This window comes from Rattus norvegicus, chromosome X, assembly GCF_021556685.1.
Source record: "Rattus norvegicus strain SHRSP/BbbUtx chromosome X, alternate assembly SHRSP_T2T, whole genome shotgun sequence".
In the NCBI taxonomy this organism is placed as follows: Eukaryota; Metazoa; Chordata; class Mammalia; order Rodentia; family Muridae; genus Rattus; species Rattus norvegicus.
In genome coordinates, this window is record NC_141554.1 from 75815015 (window position 1) to 75831077 (window position 16063).

At 47.0% G+C, this 16063-nt stretch overlaps 1 protein-coding gene and 1 pseudogene across 4 annotated transcripts in view; both read left to right on the plus strand.

The window, feature by feature from the left end:
* The first annotated feature begins 4944 nt into the window (after nucleotides 1-4944).
* Nucleotides 4945-5693, plus strand: Nsa2-ps16 (NSA2 ribosome biogenesis factor, pseudogene 16; annotated as a pseudogene).
* A 5982-nt stretch (nucleotides 5694-11675) lies between these two features.
* Nucleotides 11676-16063, plus strand: part of Dmrtc1a (DMRT-like family C1a) — a 30439-nt gene continuing 26051 nt past the window's right edge. For all 4 annotated transcript variants that reach the window (XM_087598924.1, XM_087598923.1, XM_087598927.1 and 1 more), the window contains exon 1: nucleotides 11676-11934. In XM_087598924.1, coding sequence (XP_087455050.1) covers nucleotides 11874-11934 — 61 coding nt within the window. In that variant the 5' untranslated portion in view covers nucleotides 11676-11873. The remainder of the gene's footprint in view (nucleotides 11935-16063) is intronic.

Here is a 16063-nt window from a genome sequence, read left to right on the forward strand (position 1 = left end):
ATTTCTTTTCCACTTCTATATCTCAGGCCACCATCAAAGGCAATTAGGACAAGAATTCAAGCAGGGCAAGAATCTGGAGACAGAAGCTGATGCGGAGGCCAATGAGGAGTGCTGTCTAGTGGATTATTCCTCATGGCTTGCTCAGCCTATTTTCTTGTAGAACTCAGGGCCATCAGCCTAGGGATGGCCTCATGCACATTGGGGTGGGAACTCTAACATCAACCATCATTCAAGGAAATATATCACAGGCCAAACAATGGTGCGTTTTCTCAATTAAGTTTCCCTCTTCAAAAATCACTCTAGGTTGTATAAAATTGACATAAAACTAATATTTGTGGATAAGTGGATAAAATGTATTTGACACATAAAGAATAAGCTTTACTGTGATGCTTTACAGCTTCTCTTTTCGATACTGGTTCTGACTGTATGTACGTTCATTAAGTTGAGTAGACCTTGGGACTGGGAAAATTTAGGTGTGTGGTATTTTTTAATTTGTATTTTCACAACAAAAGTTTATTTGTTAAAAATAAAAAGATAAAATCTATAATAATCTCAATTCACTTTGTACTGTTGAAGTACTTCATTCAGTCAGAGAATTGTAAGGGAGATGATAGGCTATTATTCCTTGTCTGCACTAATTTTAAAGGACAGTTTTCCATTCCAAAAAAGAATCAGATTGTATTTCCTGTGATCTCCTGGTTAATGACCTGGAGACTGCCTCTTCTGACCTCTTGCAATGGTCCTTCTAGAACACTGTATTCCCCAGACAAGTACCCAATTTTCCCTCCTACATTTATGTTTTCCAGTCTTGTGAGCAGATCACTCTGTCATTTCATTTTGGATCCATGGTACCTGAGCTTGGTTTGAAGGAACACTGCAATCATGCAAAAGTCTAGCAGTTCTGAGAAGTTTGCCACTTTGGAATATTTGGGATACTTTGAGACACTTTCTCGGTGTGGAATAAATGTTATTTTAGTCTTGGGCAAGCCTGCTAAGCTGCAGCGAGAACGAACAATTTCTTGGGACCAGTCCTCGAAGTTCATGGCATTGGTACAACTATAAAGGAGGAAGCACCTGGATTTTATTTGTTGGTCAGCCATGAGGCCATCCTGGACTCAACTACTTGATGATCTGCAACAGAAATTAACCCCTAGAACACCAATGGCTTGTGCTCAAAGATCAACAATCGACAAAAGGGACTTCATAAAATTGCAAAGTTTCTGTAAGACAAAGGTCACTGCCAATAGGACGAAATGGCAACACACAGATCAGGAAAAGATCTTTACCAATCCTGCATCCAATAGAGGTCTAATATACAATATATACAAAAAACTCAAGAAGTTAGACTCCAGGCAGTCAAATAACCCTATTAAAAAGTGGGGTATACCTAGATGCACAGAACACATGAAACTCAAGAAGAATGACCAAAAATTGAATGCTTCACTCCTTCTTTAAAAGGGGAACAAGAATAGGGAGGCAAAGTTTAGAACAGAGACAGAAGTAACACCCATTCAGAGCCTGCCCCACATGTGGCCCATACATATACAGCCACCCAATTAGACAAGATGGATGAAGCAAAGAAGTTCAGGCTGACAGGAACTGGATGTAGATCTCTCCTGAGAGACACAGCCAGAATACAGCAAATACAGAGGCGAATGCCAGCAGCAAACCACTGAACTGAGAACAGGACCCCCGTTGAAGGAATCAGAGAAAGGACTGAAAGAGCTTGAAGGGGCTCGAGACCCCATATGAACAACAATGACAAGCAACCAGAGCTTCCAGGACTAAGCCACTACCCAAAGACTATACATGGACTGACCCTGGGCTCCAACCACATAGGTAGCAATGAATAGCCTAGTAAGAGCACCAGTAGAAGGGGAAGCCCTTGGTCCTGCCAAGACTGAACCCCCACTGAACGTGATTGTTGGGGGAGGACGGTAATGGGGGGAGGATGAGTAGGGGAACACCCATAGAGAAGGGGAGAGGGAGGAGTTAGGGGTATGTTGGCCCAGAAACTGGGAAGGGGAATAACAATCGAAATGTAAATAAGAAATACCCAAGTTAATAAAGATGGAAAAAAAAAGTGGGGTATACATGGATCCAGCTGCATATACAGCAGAGGATGGCCTCGATGGGCACCAATGCATGGAGAAGCCCTTGGTCTTATCAAGGCTGGAAACCCCAGTGTAGGGGAAGGTCAGGGAGTGCAGGAAGGGTGCGTGGATAATGAGGTGAACACCCTCATAGAAGGAGGGGCAGGATATGATAGGGGCTTATGTCAGTGATACCGGGGAAGGGAATAACATTTGAAATGTAAATTAAAAAATCCAAAAAAAGTAGGGTATAGTGCGAAACAGAAATTCTCAGCTGAGGAATACCAAATGGCTTAGAAGCACCTAAAGAAATGTTCAATATCCTTAGTCATCACGAAATGCAAATGAAAACATCCCTAAGATTCCACCTGATACCAAATTGGCTAAGATAAAAAACTAAGGTGACAAAACATGCTTATTCAGATGTGGAGAAAGGGGAACTTTCCTCCATTTTTGGTAGGATTGTGAGTTGGTACAATCACTCTGGAAATCAAGTCTGAAGGTTTCTCAGAAAATTGGACATAATACTACCTGAGGACTCAGCTATACCACTCCTGGGAATATACCCAAATGTTGCTCCAACATATAACAAAGACACATGCTCCACTATGTCCATAGCAGCTTTATTTATAATAGCCAGAAGCTGGAAAGAACCTGTGAGGTTTTCCTTTGCCTTTCCAGTCTGAAACTCTGAGGCTTCCCTCCTCTGCTAAGATGCATCTGTACGGAACTTGTTAACGGCAGTGCAAAGATGATTGATCACTAAATGTACTCCATCAGCATCAATATTCTGGCAGGTTTCACAATGACCATAAGGCCAGGAAAGTAGCTGTTGGTAACATTTGATGCTGAAGTAAGCTTCAGTATGTAAAAATCCCTGCTAAATGTTGGACAAGCTAAATGAACCCGAGGGGGATTTTTTACATTTGCAAAATTTGATCTTCCAATAGACAAATTTTGGAGCTCCAGGCCCTGAGGTCTCTCTGATGCACCCCTATACTAGAATGCTGCTACTGGAGCTTGTATTTTGTCCCAATCCTAACCTAATCCACAAAGGAATGACACTTGCACCAGTGCACGCAGGACACCGAGGCTACCTGACCATAGATGGGACAGGAAACACTTGGCAGTATTTCTCTAGAAAGTAGGTGCTAGTATTCTAAAACTTTCATCAGCTACGATGGGTTTAAAAGTTTAATGATGTCAAATCCTTGCTCCCAGGCAATACTGATCTTTGTACAGAGACCAGTGTGTAACAGTATGCAAGGCTTGCAGAGGGATAAAACAGACTCCAAGACGGCCATGATGTCAACATTTTAATATACCATGCCTGATGCTACTTGTTCACCACTCACAGTCCTAAATCTGGACTGCCTCTCAGAGACCCCTGAGCTGAACATAGAAGGCCACCATTGTTCTACGTAGACACCCAAGATTCAAAGCAATCTCTAAAATCTTGTAAATATTCCTGCATATTTTTTTCATCTAGAGCTGGCCTGGTGTTGCTCCCTGATTTACGTCTTGTATTGAGGGCCTGGTTTTCCAATTAATAGCCTACCTAGAATTTCCAACAGGATCCCTGTTGTTATGGTGCAACTATTCCTCTACACTACCACAGGAAAGGCACATTTCAGTACTACCAGACTGAACATCAGGCTGAACAGGAAATAATTTAGCCCCGTTTGTAGTCATTTTCTGACTTATCTTCATATGAGTGTTGATGATAGACTTTCTGGACTTGACCGCGCCCTGGATCTGGCCCATGAATTGTACTGGTCTTCAAAGCCCATGTTCAGAGCCAAACAACCCTCCTATCCCAATGGATGGTTATGGCTCAGACAACACCCATATTCTAGGCTCTTGGGTCACAGCCTTCGTTGATCCTGTTGTGCACATCACAAGCAGCCGACCACACCTTAAGTGGCACGCGCATTCCCACATTAGGAATTCAACCACATCAACCCCCATTGGGACTACAACTTGCCCCTTGGACCTCTCATGGAGAAGCTGCTGCCTAGGCCTAACTGTGCTTATGAAAGTGTATTCATCATGGAAGCTGCATCCCCTAATGTCAGAGCTCCCACCTGTTCTCAGGATCACAACTCCCTCTCCTTTGCCAGGAGTATGGGTCAGGTGCGACTCAAATATACATGGTTGTTTAGTTTCCCCTGCTTGCAGGCTGTGACTGTATAATCTCTCTCCCCCACATATGAAAGGAGTCCTCGCAATAGAATATTTGAGCAGGAATGGGCTCCTATCCCCCAACCTCGACCCTGGAAAAGTCTTGCCTGATATCCCACCTCGCTAATCTCTCTCTTAGCAACCTCTCCCGCAATCTGCTAACATGGCATTTCCTCCCCCATTTTTCCTGACTTCAGTGGTCTGCAAGAAATTGATCCTTCCTTCAGTACTATTCACAAATCTCAGTAGGTTGTCCTGCCTCACATGTTGCCAAGCACTCTGCGGAGTCTTTTCTCCTTCAGGGACTAACCTCGCATTGAATAAAATGCCTAGGTAAGCAGTAAATATTGGTCTTGTTTGGCCTAGTGTTAGGTCTAGCATGTGTTACATCTTGACTTTGAAACACATCTCCTGAGGACAGGGAGGCACAGACCTGGCAGGTGGTCAGAATACCCATCTTCAGGGAGGGGGTGTATATTCATCGACAAGTGGGATACCAGTCAGAAATAGGGAAGGCAATGTGGATCATTGCCGTCATACTAAGAAAAAGAAGTCAGCCTTTCCTGTTTAGGCCTGAGCAAAGCAGGCTCATAATGGGCCAGTGACACCCAGAAATTAAGAGGTGTTTGAAACCTAGGAGGTCGAGGTTGGCTGCTCTGTGGCTGTCATCATGCCACAAAATGAATATATTGAATTGCACCGCAAATGATATGGATATGGTTTTGACTACCATGAGAAAAAGAGAAAGAAAGGCTGGAAGGACTGTGAATGTTCAAAAAAGGCAAAAGAAAAATTGACCTGTAGGTAAAGCTCTCCCATAAACACTGCCAGGCTGAGAAAACCCAAATGAAAACGATGCATGAAAAGAGAAAGACTCCACAGGGAGCAGTCCCTGCCTACCTGCTAGACAGAGAGTGGTACTGGAGAGCAAAAGTACTTTCCAACAGAATTAAGCAGAAACAGAAAGTAAAGGCCGGAAAATGGGAGGTCCCTCTACCCAAAGTTCATGCCCAAGGAGAATCAGAAGTATTGAAAGTTGTTCGAACAGGAAAAAGAAAAAAGAAGTCATGGAATAGAATGCTTACAAAAGTCTGCTTTGCTGGTGACGGTTTTACAAGAAAACCACCTAAGTATGAAAGGCCCATTAGGCTGATGGGTCTACATTTCAAAAAAGCCTATGTCATACACCCTGAGCTGAAAGCTACCATTTGCCTGCCCATACTCGGGGTGAAAAAGAATCCATCCAACCCTTTATATACAACCCTGGGTGTGAGCACCAAAGGTACTACCGGTCATTGAAGTGCATGTGAGGGAGTGGGCCTTGTGACACAAGGAGGCAGGGTGATTTGGGGAAAGTATGCTCAAGTTACCAACAATCCTGAAAATGATGGGTGCATAAAAGCAGTCTTGCTGGTTTGACAGTGATGTCATCAAGGCATTCTACTCACTACCTGAGACTACTCACTGTCAGCAAAACGCCATCGCTGTGATCTTTCTGAACTACCAAGCAGCCTTACCCATGTGCAGTCATCAAGAAGCATTTATTAAATTGTAGAGGAAACTAAAACGTAAAACACTGCCCAATTTAAAAAGAAAAAGAAGTCAGGCAAAAGAACATCTGATGGTTCAGTAAGTAAAGAGGGACAGAATGGGCAAAAGTCATCTAAGCTGACACAAAGAAGAAAGGAAGGTAGGTGTACCTGGGGAGGGCAGTGGGTACTGAGTAGAGAGGAACACAGGGCTCTTTCTGGGACTGACTGACATTATCCGCATTCTGATCTGTGCTCTCCTACAAGGTCCAGTGCATTTTGCAATAATCAGCTATCTCTTGACTTACCACCTGGATTTGTGCATTTTAGAGAATGAAATTGACACTTGAATCAACTCAGTACAAAATCACCCTCAACAGGAATCTATACTCCAGCTTTATTTTTAATTTGTATTTCCACTCAGCTTCTCAATCTCTCTCTGTTTCTGATCCTTTTCTTCCCTATGGGTACTTATTTATTTGTATTTTAATGGTGTTAGTTGAACCTGAGACTTTGCACTTGGGAACTATATGTTCCTAAAAGCCAATCAGAAAGAGCGTTTCTGAATTTAGCAGACTTAACACTGTTTTTACCTTGATGATTTTCAGTGAGGGCACAGTCGTGCCATACTATCCCATCACCTCTGGACGACACTTTGGCTAACAGTCCAACATATTTGGAGTTTCCCTCTAGAGAAGGTGGAGAACTCATGGACTGAAGATTTTCCTGTAGAAGGGAGAGCAGTGCACATTTCCAGTTGTTATGTCACTGTGGAAGTGAAAGACTAGGAGGGGAAACATGCATTAGTATAAGTGATTTAAAGATGCACCCATAGAGGCCAAGGCTGTGTGCACATGCCTGCAGCCCCAGAGTTGGTGAGGCAGTGGCTAGATGATCACCACAAGTAAAGATCAGCCTGGTCCACACAGTGCCAAACCCAGACCCATTTCCAATGACAGAACACCTAGACTAGGTCTGACTGCGTGGTATCAAGGGGAGATATATCAACAGGTTTCTGAAATTGTGGACATATAATTTGGAAAATTTAGGTAAGTTTAAAGTTTAAGTAAGTTTCAAATGCCTAAATCAAAGGTGTCACTCAAAAAGTTGACTGAAGCAGCTCACTGTGTATCCCTTTAGACCTACTTTTATGCACTTACAATGATGGACTTTCCCTCACAACTGTGCACTATTTGCTCTCTGCTTTAATTCACTCAGTGATATAAAATTCAAAATATTGCTCCAGGACATTTAGTTTGAGACAGTCCCCAGCAGGGTAGGCCTGCCTAGAAATCACTTTGTAGAAGCTTCTGGTTTTGAGGTCCAGAACTCATGCCAAGCCCTAACATTTGTTGGAATGGCAGTTGCCTGATATCATGATCTGATTTCATATTTGTAATCAAAGAACACATTTTTATTCATGTCAACACACACACACACAGACACACACAGACACACACACACACACACACACACACACACACACACACACCAATCTTTTAATTTGCATGGGGCATTAGTCACAGTGTAGATGTTCAAAGATTCTTCTCATAAACATCTCTAGCATTCTCATTTCGCTGGTTCTTAGAGATAATATGGCAATAGTAATTCTTCACATTTTCAGTATGTCTGACTATTGCTTGAGGATTTTTCCAGACTCTGCAAACACAGTAACAGGGCATCTAGATAAATTTTATTTTCATCTAAATAATAACTATTCAGGCTTTTGAAGTTGTGCTCCTAAAAGTCTGCCTCTCCCCATAGGAAAAGTATACACCAAAAAGATCTTCGCTGTACCCCTGAAGTCAAGTCTGCCTGGGCATCCTGCCTTTTACCTGGCAACCAGAGCCCAGATCCCCATCTACAGGTAAACTCTTTTAGCAAGCGCTTATGCACTAAAAATGTCACTAAATACTATAAGCCCATTTCTAGTCTTTTACCACCTTTGATGCCCATTAAATTGTCTTGGCTGATATGTCGGTTCAAACCTGTCTCTGTACAGCATTTCCCACTGGTTTGACCACTTGAGAGAAGAATTATCACCCTGTGAATTCCTGACTCAGGAGAGGATGGCAATGTTTCTTTGCCCTTTCCAATCTCTTTATTTTCCCAGAGCAGGCCAACCTCAGCAGTCCGTGGCAATGGTCAAGTTTAGAGTGCCCAAGTCTCAGCCATAGCACAGAGAGAGAGTCAAAGCAAGACAGAAATGTGACTCCATCCACACACCATAAACACGCATAGCATCAGGGTACTGTAAGCCTGGGTCCTTGTGTGCTGGCACCTCTTGGGTAGTGGGAAGCATTCTGGCCTTGGCCTCTGGCCTCTTTTGTGGACTTCAGAGCCCAGTATGGTGTGCTTTTGGACAGACGTAAGTAGTAGACATCTTTCTGGGGTGGTGCTGGCTTTGCAGAGAGGAACAGAAAAGAGCTGGCGCAAGGTTCACAGTGGAGGCAGTAGGCTCCAAGAAACAAGTCTCCAAACCACTGGTAGAATCCATCAAGTATCCAAAGGCAGCCTTTAGAGGGGAATGAGAGGAGACTGTGTACTGAGACAGAACTCTGCAGAATGTGCAGCCAGAAGTTCTGGCATGCTCCCTCAGCATTCTTTCCCCTTCCTTCCTTCCTTCCTTCCTTCCTTCCTTCCTTCCTTCCTTCCTTCCTCCCTCCCTCCCTCCCTCCCTCCCTCCCTCCCTCCCTTCCTTCCTTCCTCATTTTTAAAGTTGAAACGCCATCTGAGGAGAGAATCATTAATAATGAAACACCTTGGAGGGGAACTTAAAGTGCATGTGCAAATAGCGTTCTACAGCGGTTGGTCTCATAAAAACAACTAACTCTGTGGATAACTCCCTTGAGGGTGAGGGTTCAATCTGGAGGCAGAAATGATGCTGTCATTTAGACTAAGCGCTTTGTGTATCAAGATTGCCTGAGCAGTCCACAGGGTGACTGGGTCCTTTTAAGAGTTCAAAAGTCTTGGGTGCAAATGACCTGTTCCTACCTGTAGGGTGAGAAAGGACCTGGTGTGTGGGAGTAAGAGAAAGCAGTCTCCCTCCCTGGCTGCCATCAGACCTCTTAGAAATGGCAGGGATGTGGAAAGATGAAAACACTTGCCAGAGAAGAAGGGTCTGTGTGGCTCTATAGAAGAGACCTACATTACAGAGTTGGGAGTGTGGTGGCCCATGAGAAGCTAGGACAGCTCAGAAGCAGCTGCAGAAGTGAGAGCAGGGCCTCACAGGCAGCTGGAGCTTGTCTTGGTGGCCTCTGACCTCCTTCCCTGAGCACCATAATAACCTAAATACTGGAATGGAAGGAATGCAATTTCCTGCTAGGCCCTGCTGGGCCACTCCAGTGCCTGGAGCCTATAGCACCTAGCACTCACTTCCTGGTACAGTAGAAAGGGCCACAGGCATTAGGGCTCAACCAATTTGAATTGGACCCGGATAAAACAACAATAATTAGACAGCTAGCTCAAAGGACACCAGAAATCTACAGCACGCTGTACTGGGTTCAAAAGCACCAGAGTCCCTCACGTTAACCACAACCACAGGCAGAAAATCTCACAGTAGTAACATTAGCTAATGTGGTATCATCATCCTAGCCAGGGTGGTAAGAAACAAGAGACTGAGCACAACAATCCCAGCATGCAAAGAGTACCCACTGAAAGCAAACTCCAACTGAGGACAGTTGTTAAGGTGGCCTTATCAAATGTATGACAGAGGTCGACTCGGGACATGTCAAAGATCAATTAGAATATACAACGTGAGAATATCCACCCAGAGCAGCAGTAGAACTACAAAGGGCAGTGACAAGCATCAGAAATGTGCACTAGGCACGGAAGGCCAAGTATAAAGATAACTCTGAATAGTACTCTGAATCAATGGGATCAATGGAAGACATACTGTGTGTGTGTGTGTGTATCTGTGTGTGTCTGTCTCTGTGTGTGTGTCTCTGTGTGTGTATGTTTGTGTGTGTCTATGTGTCTTTGTGTGTGTGTGTCTGTGTCTGTGTCTGTGTGTCTGTCTCTGTGTGTATGTCTCTGTGTGTGTATGTTTGTGTGTGTCTATGTGTCTGTGTGTGTGTGTGTCTGTGTGTGTGTCTGTGTGTCTGTCTGTGTGTGTGTCTGTGTGTGTGTCTGTGTGTGTGTCTGTTTGTGTGTGTCTGTCTGTGTGTGTGTTTGTCTCTGTGTGTGTCTGTGTGTCTGTCTGTGTGTGTGTCTGTGTGTGTCTGTGTGTGTGTCTGTTTGTGTGTGTCTGTTTGTGTGTGTCTGTCTGTGTGTGTGTTTGTCTCTGTGTGTGTCTGTGTTTCTGTGTGTGTCTGTGTGTGTATGTCTGTGTGTGTCAATATGTGTGTCTGTGTCTCTGTGTGTGTCTGTGTGTGTCTGTCGGTCTCTGTGTGTGTGTGTCTGTGTGTGTCTGTGTGAGTCTCTGTGTGTGTCTCTGTGTATGTCTGTGTATTTGTGTCTGTGTTGTGTGTGTCTGTGTGTCTCTCTGTGTGTGTCTGTGTGTCTGTGTCTGTGTCTATGTGTGTGTCTGTGTGTCTGAGTGTGTGTGGGTCTGTGTGTCTATGTATGTCTGTGTGTCTGTGTGTGTCTACGTGTGTCTGTGTGTGTGTCTGTGTCGTCTGTGTGTGTCTGTGTGTCTGTGTGTCTGTGTCTGTGTGTGTGTGGTGTGTGTGTGTGTGTGTGTGTGTGTGTGTGTGTGTCTGTGTCTGGTTGACAAGCCTCCACATTTTACAGATGATAACCTTCCTTGAAGTGGTATCTACAGAGCAAGCAATTCTAGTGCAAGCCAAGTGTCCATTGATGTGGGCAGATTTTGACTATGATGTTCTTATACAACACACACCTTTTACAAAGATTTAAAAGGAAAAAATGATGGGGGTGCTATTTTACTCAGATAAGAAAAGTGATGTTCAACTCTCCACAGCAGGCCAGCAGTGGGAGAAATCTGGCAAGAGAAGCATCAGAAATCAAGTGGAAATATAGGAACCATTGTACTGGGATGTAGAGCCAGGTACCAATGTTAAGGAAAAGACGATGGATGGTTATGGTCTAGAAAGAGTAGGATGAAAAATGCGATTCTAGTCTGTTGGACATGTTGCCAAAAAGGCAGCACTTGCTGGGTGGAGACCACCTCTTGTTCCTTGGGGGCTCTCCAGGAGTTGATATTGATCCCGAGCTTTATTAAAGGGGCGAGACGCCCGGTGAGGTGGGAAGCAGAGAACCAAGGGAACCAAGACACCATTAAATTTGGAAAGTTAGATTATAACCAGCACTCCTCTGGACTATCTCCTGGAGAAGTAACACACCAGAGGGGTATGGTATCACCCCTGCCCCCCCCCCGGTGTACTGGCCAAAAGTTAGGAAAGGAAACAGACCAGCACATCTCCAGGGAGGGCTGTGTTTTTCCTCCAGGCCATATTTTGTGATTTAAGCCAAGCAATGTGTGTGTACTGTATGAAGTTAGTGAAGAGACAGACCAAGAGAAAGGAGCAGTCACCGAGTGCTCTCTGTGGGCCAGACACTGATGAGCAAAGAGGCTCTAAGTGGAGCACTTGAAGTGCCAGCACAAGGGCCTGCTGCTGGAGTAAGGCCTCCACTCAGGGGCAGAGGCATCTGTCTCCCAGGGAGCCTCCTCCTCCAGTGGCAGGGAGTGGGAGACACAGCTGATCCAAAGACAGGAGTCTTCCCAGTGAGAGGCAACCGAGGGGGGGGGGAGTATTGCTCCAAGTGTGGTCCCCAGGCTTCTGGTCGCTTCTAAGGCTGGCACCAGGACCCCCTCCTCTGGGAGCAGCGCCCCCGCATCCTTCAGGCCCCGGGCTGCAGTACCGGCCCCGGCCGGCAGAGGCACTGCGGGGCGGCGCCAGCGCGTTCCCACAGCAATCTGGCCGCAGAGCCAGGCGGCGGAGGCTGCGCCCCCTCCCCTGCCCGCTTCCTGGTCCTTGGGGTCTGAGGGCCGCGGCCTGGGACTCCAGAGCCGGGGGCTGCGGGTGTTCTCGGCGGCCGCCGCAGCGTCCGCGGCGACGTCACGGTCCTCGCGGCCTCGCAGCCAGCGCTCGCTCGGGCCGGCCGCCGAATGCCCGTGGACGCGCATCTCCTCCCCGAGTTCCTGCTTCCTGGGCCAGCCAAAGCCGCAGGTGAGAACGTCCGCGGTAGAGGTGGCACCCAGGGCCTGCGGGTCTCAGAGGCCCCCTGGCCTCCTTCTGCTCTCCTCCTTGCCCAGGAAACCCCGCGGGGGCGCCTGCAGCGGGGACGCTAAGTGCTCCCCGAGCCCCGAGAGCACTTCTTCTGAGGCACGTAGCCCCCGCCCAGGCGCTTCTGCGAGCTCCTTTGTGGACCCCACAAGCCCCTAGGGGTTCCCCCGCCGAGCACCCCGCGGGCCCCACCACCCCTGGCGCGCATGCCCAGAGGCCCCGGGAGCTAGAAAGTAGCTGAGCTGCTGCTGGCGCAGTACCTGCTGGTTAAGAACGCGAAGACGGTGTGGATCAAAAGGGCAGACATGCTGAAGTGTGTCATCCTAAAGGTGCAGGAGCTTCTTCCCCGAGATTGTCAAGAGAGCCTCTGACCTCCCCGAGTTAGTCTTTGGGTCTAGGTGAAGGAACTTGGCCCTCCAGAGCACTCCTATGTCCCGCACAGGAAAACCAAAAATCCATCCTGCCCTGCCTCTGGGGCATGACAGGCGACAGGGGCACGCCAAAGACTGGCCTTCAGATGAGTATCCCGGACTTGATCTTCGTGCAGGCCAGCTGTGTCCCAGAGGAGGTGTCCTGGGAGGTGTGGAGGGTGTGGAGGTATGCTCGCCCCAAAGCATCCCGTCCTTGGGGAGCCGTCACAAAACGCACCACCAGAGCTTGTGTGCAGCACAAGCATCTGGTGCACAGAGGGTAGGTGTCCAACAGCGCTCCCTTGCTCTCGGTATTCTTGTGGGGATTTCAAAGGAAACAAGACAGATGGAAGTCCTGGAGTTTGTGGCCCAAGTGAATGACATCCGGCCCAGAGCCTTGCTGTGGCAGTAAATGAGGCATTGCAAGAAGAGGAGAAAGTGCCCGGTGCTGAGCGGTGGCCCAGAAGCAGCTGCTGGTGATGATGTGACCAGTGCAAGTGTTAGTGCGAGTTCCGGTCCCAGGGCCTGTACCACGGCTGAAGCAAGTGTCAGCGCCAGTGCCAATGCAAGTGCCAGGGCCAGGGCTAGAGCCATGTAGGAGTAACGATGGTCAGTACCGGGGACAGTGCCGGTGCCAGTCACAATCTCAGGCCAGAGTCAGGGCTTCTGCTGCCACCAGGGATGGCTGATGCTGAGGCTTCCTTGCTTTGGTTTTGATAGTCCAAGGGGTGCAGGAGCAGCGGGCCCTGAGGCCCTGATGTGGAAAGAGTGCAGGGGCAGAGTGGAGGCAGGAAGCATTCACAGTATTGTGCTCCATCCAGTTCTCTGTGCTTCGCGGTGACTTGGCGCTCAATCCCCACGGCAAGGTCGTGCTTGCTTTGTAGCTACCCCCTTTCCGGTTGATGAACGGTTGTGAGGGAATCAAGCGATGGAGGCTGAGGAGGTGGTTGAGTGGTGCAAGTCTTTCCTCACGTGGGGAAGGCTATGGGCTCCATCCCAGGAACCATAAAGCAAAACCAATCAAAGGGGACTCCCTTTGAACTGTGTCAGATCAGCGTGGAAGTCAAGGCATACTAAAATCTTTCCCAAACCCTCTCTTTTCTAAGGCGTGTGATTAAGTAGGAGCATCTACGTTCATGCTTGGCATGCATCCAGTGTTTCCTTGTTCCTTATTTAGGAGAGGTTTATTCATTTACACAAAACACATGTGACACACTGTCACTTTATATCTCAAATACACGACATAAGCGTCAGTGGTTAGTTTTTTGTTTTGTTTTTTTTTTTTTTTGGAGGTTTTGAAGGAATTTCCAACACACTGATCCCCTGCTCGAGATATTAAGAGGCAAAACACAAATGTGGCCAAAATCTGACACACAACAAAACCAGGTGACATTTACTTGTATGAACCCAGAGCTTTGGAATGTAGGGGAAATAAACTTGACTTAGACACCTTGCTCATGGACTCATTTATTTAACATACATCTAGTGACTGGTTACCATACGTGAGGCACTGTTCAGGGCACTGGAAGTCTGAGGATACACCAGATTCAGCCTCTGCCACACCCCTGAGAGTCTGGTTGAGGCTCTCCATGTAAATAAGTTAGGTAGATGTGGCATTCAGATGTGATGGGGTGATGGTGTGAACCAGGTGGTCAGGGAGCCCAGAGGAGAGGCATGGCAACCTGGGAGGGGAGCAGCAGGGAGCAGCAGGCTTTATTGAAGTCAGGGAACAGCACCTGAGACCTACAGCACTAGAGACGGTTAAACTGCCAAAGACCCCTGTAGGATATTGTGGATACCTGGAAGACATCTTGCTTCCGTGGACCTGGCAAGATACTGGACTTAGGCTGTGAGAGTGAGAACTTGTGTGCAGAAGACACACACTTTAGTTGTGCTGTGAGAGGAGAGAGGGCGTGAGAAGTACCCGGGAGTAGACACTCTTGGCTCTGAGGTGAGTCTGAGGGAAGGCCCACCTCCAGCAGCTGTGGTGTCTGCTCTGGATTCTGGCACCCGTGCAGCTAGTGCATTACACACTCTGCATCCTTTCATCCATCATTTCTAAGGAGTAGCAGGATGGTAGTAACTGTCTATTCACTGTACAGCGATTGTCCCCTGAATCATGGGCACAAAACAGAGGTTGTCTCCCAAGGCTTGGGAGAGACAGAGCTCAGTGCTTTATGAGGGTATTGGTAAGATTCCAGGGAAGTTTCATGAATGAAAAAAGAAAGACAAAGCTGTGTGAACAGCAGTAAAGGATTCTGATGGTGTGTGGAGTGTTGTCTCACTGTGGACAGAAGTGAGAGACAAGTGTGTCTTAGCCTGGATCAGAGCCAGTGAGTGCCTTGATGGCCCAGCTGAGGACCAGTCCAGTGTAACATAGCTACACAAGTTGTGTGCGTGGATAGGGTCCTGATGGAAATATAGGCCTGCATGACATGGATTTGAAGGAGCCAATATCCGGTGATAAGTTAGACCAGCTTCCAGTGGGTATCAGGAGCAGAGTAGCTGGCCTTTCAGCTGACCTTTCACTCTTACAGACTGCTGGGCACATTTAACTTGTGTGCTTCTGTGCCTTGGAAAGCTCCCCGCCTCTAGACAGAACCGTGAACAGATCTGGTCACCGCACTCTTGGGGCCTCCCCTCAGATATATATATATATAGTCCAGAGAGCATTGTATCTAAATTGCTCAATTCGTTCAATACTGTGTAGACATCAAGGAGAAGTGTCTGCTGGTGGGGTGAGAGTGACCATAACACTAGAATCTGAGGCGGACTGTAGTGGGGATTGTGGGAATGATCTCTGACTTTCTCTGGAGTTGGGCTCTTGGGGATGAATATGTGGACATCAGTCTAAGCCCTTTCCTTGGTGTGCCAGACATCCCCAGGTGTCTATCAGCAGGTAACCCCTTGCCAATAGTGAACACTGAATAATAAATGCCATATATGGTAGTTCTTTTTCCTCCAGAATACCCATGGAGATAGACTGTCTACAGCACACAATCCTAAAGTACTAATAGGTACCTTAGCGAGCTCTTCTGCCCCATTGAAAGCACTAAGGATGTTATCTGTCCACCTGTTACTTACCTGCACCATCGAATGATCTCTGTCTCGAAATGCCAAGTCCATCCCACCTGTCTGGTTTTGTTTGGGGGGCGGGGTGATGATTGTGCAGGAACACTACTGTTACAGAACATACCAGATGTAGGAAAACATATTTCCACCTAGATGGGATAAAAGCAATAGAAAGCAGATGGCTCCTCTTTTTGTTGTTGTCCCTAAGAAGAGGAGACAATATTTCCACCATTTCTAGAAGGATGAGACAACACTCTGGGTAGCACTGTGTGATACAAGCCCCCATTTACACAGAAAAGAGAGCAATGTATTTTGAGAGTCCCAAGAATTCCAATTCCCCCTAGTTCTAAAGTCCAGTGTGTTAATGTCCCGCTCTCTGCTACCTGGTGTTGCAGTTTCTCTATTTTCCATTATGATTTTTATTTTCTCTCTATGGCTGTATAGCACACATCTGTGACTGGGTGTGTGTCCAGTGCCCACAGAGGTCAAAAGGGTGGTGAGACAGGTGTCTGGGTACTGGAACCATGCTCCATTGTGAGTCATAGTGTGAGCCAGGTCCTCTCTACCACTGAGCCATCTGTCCACCTCAA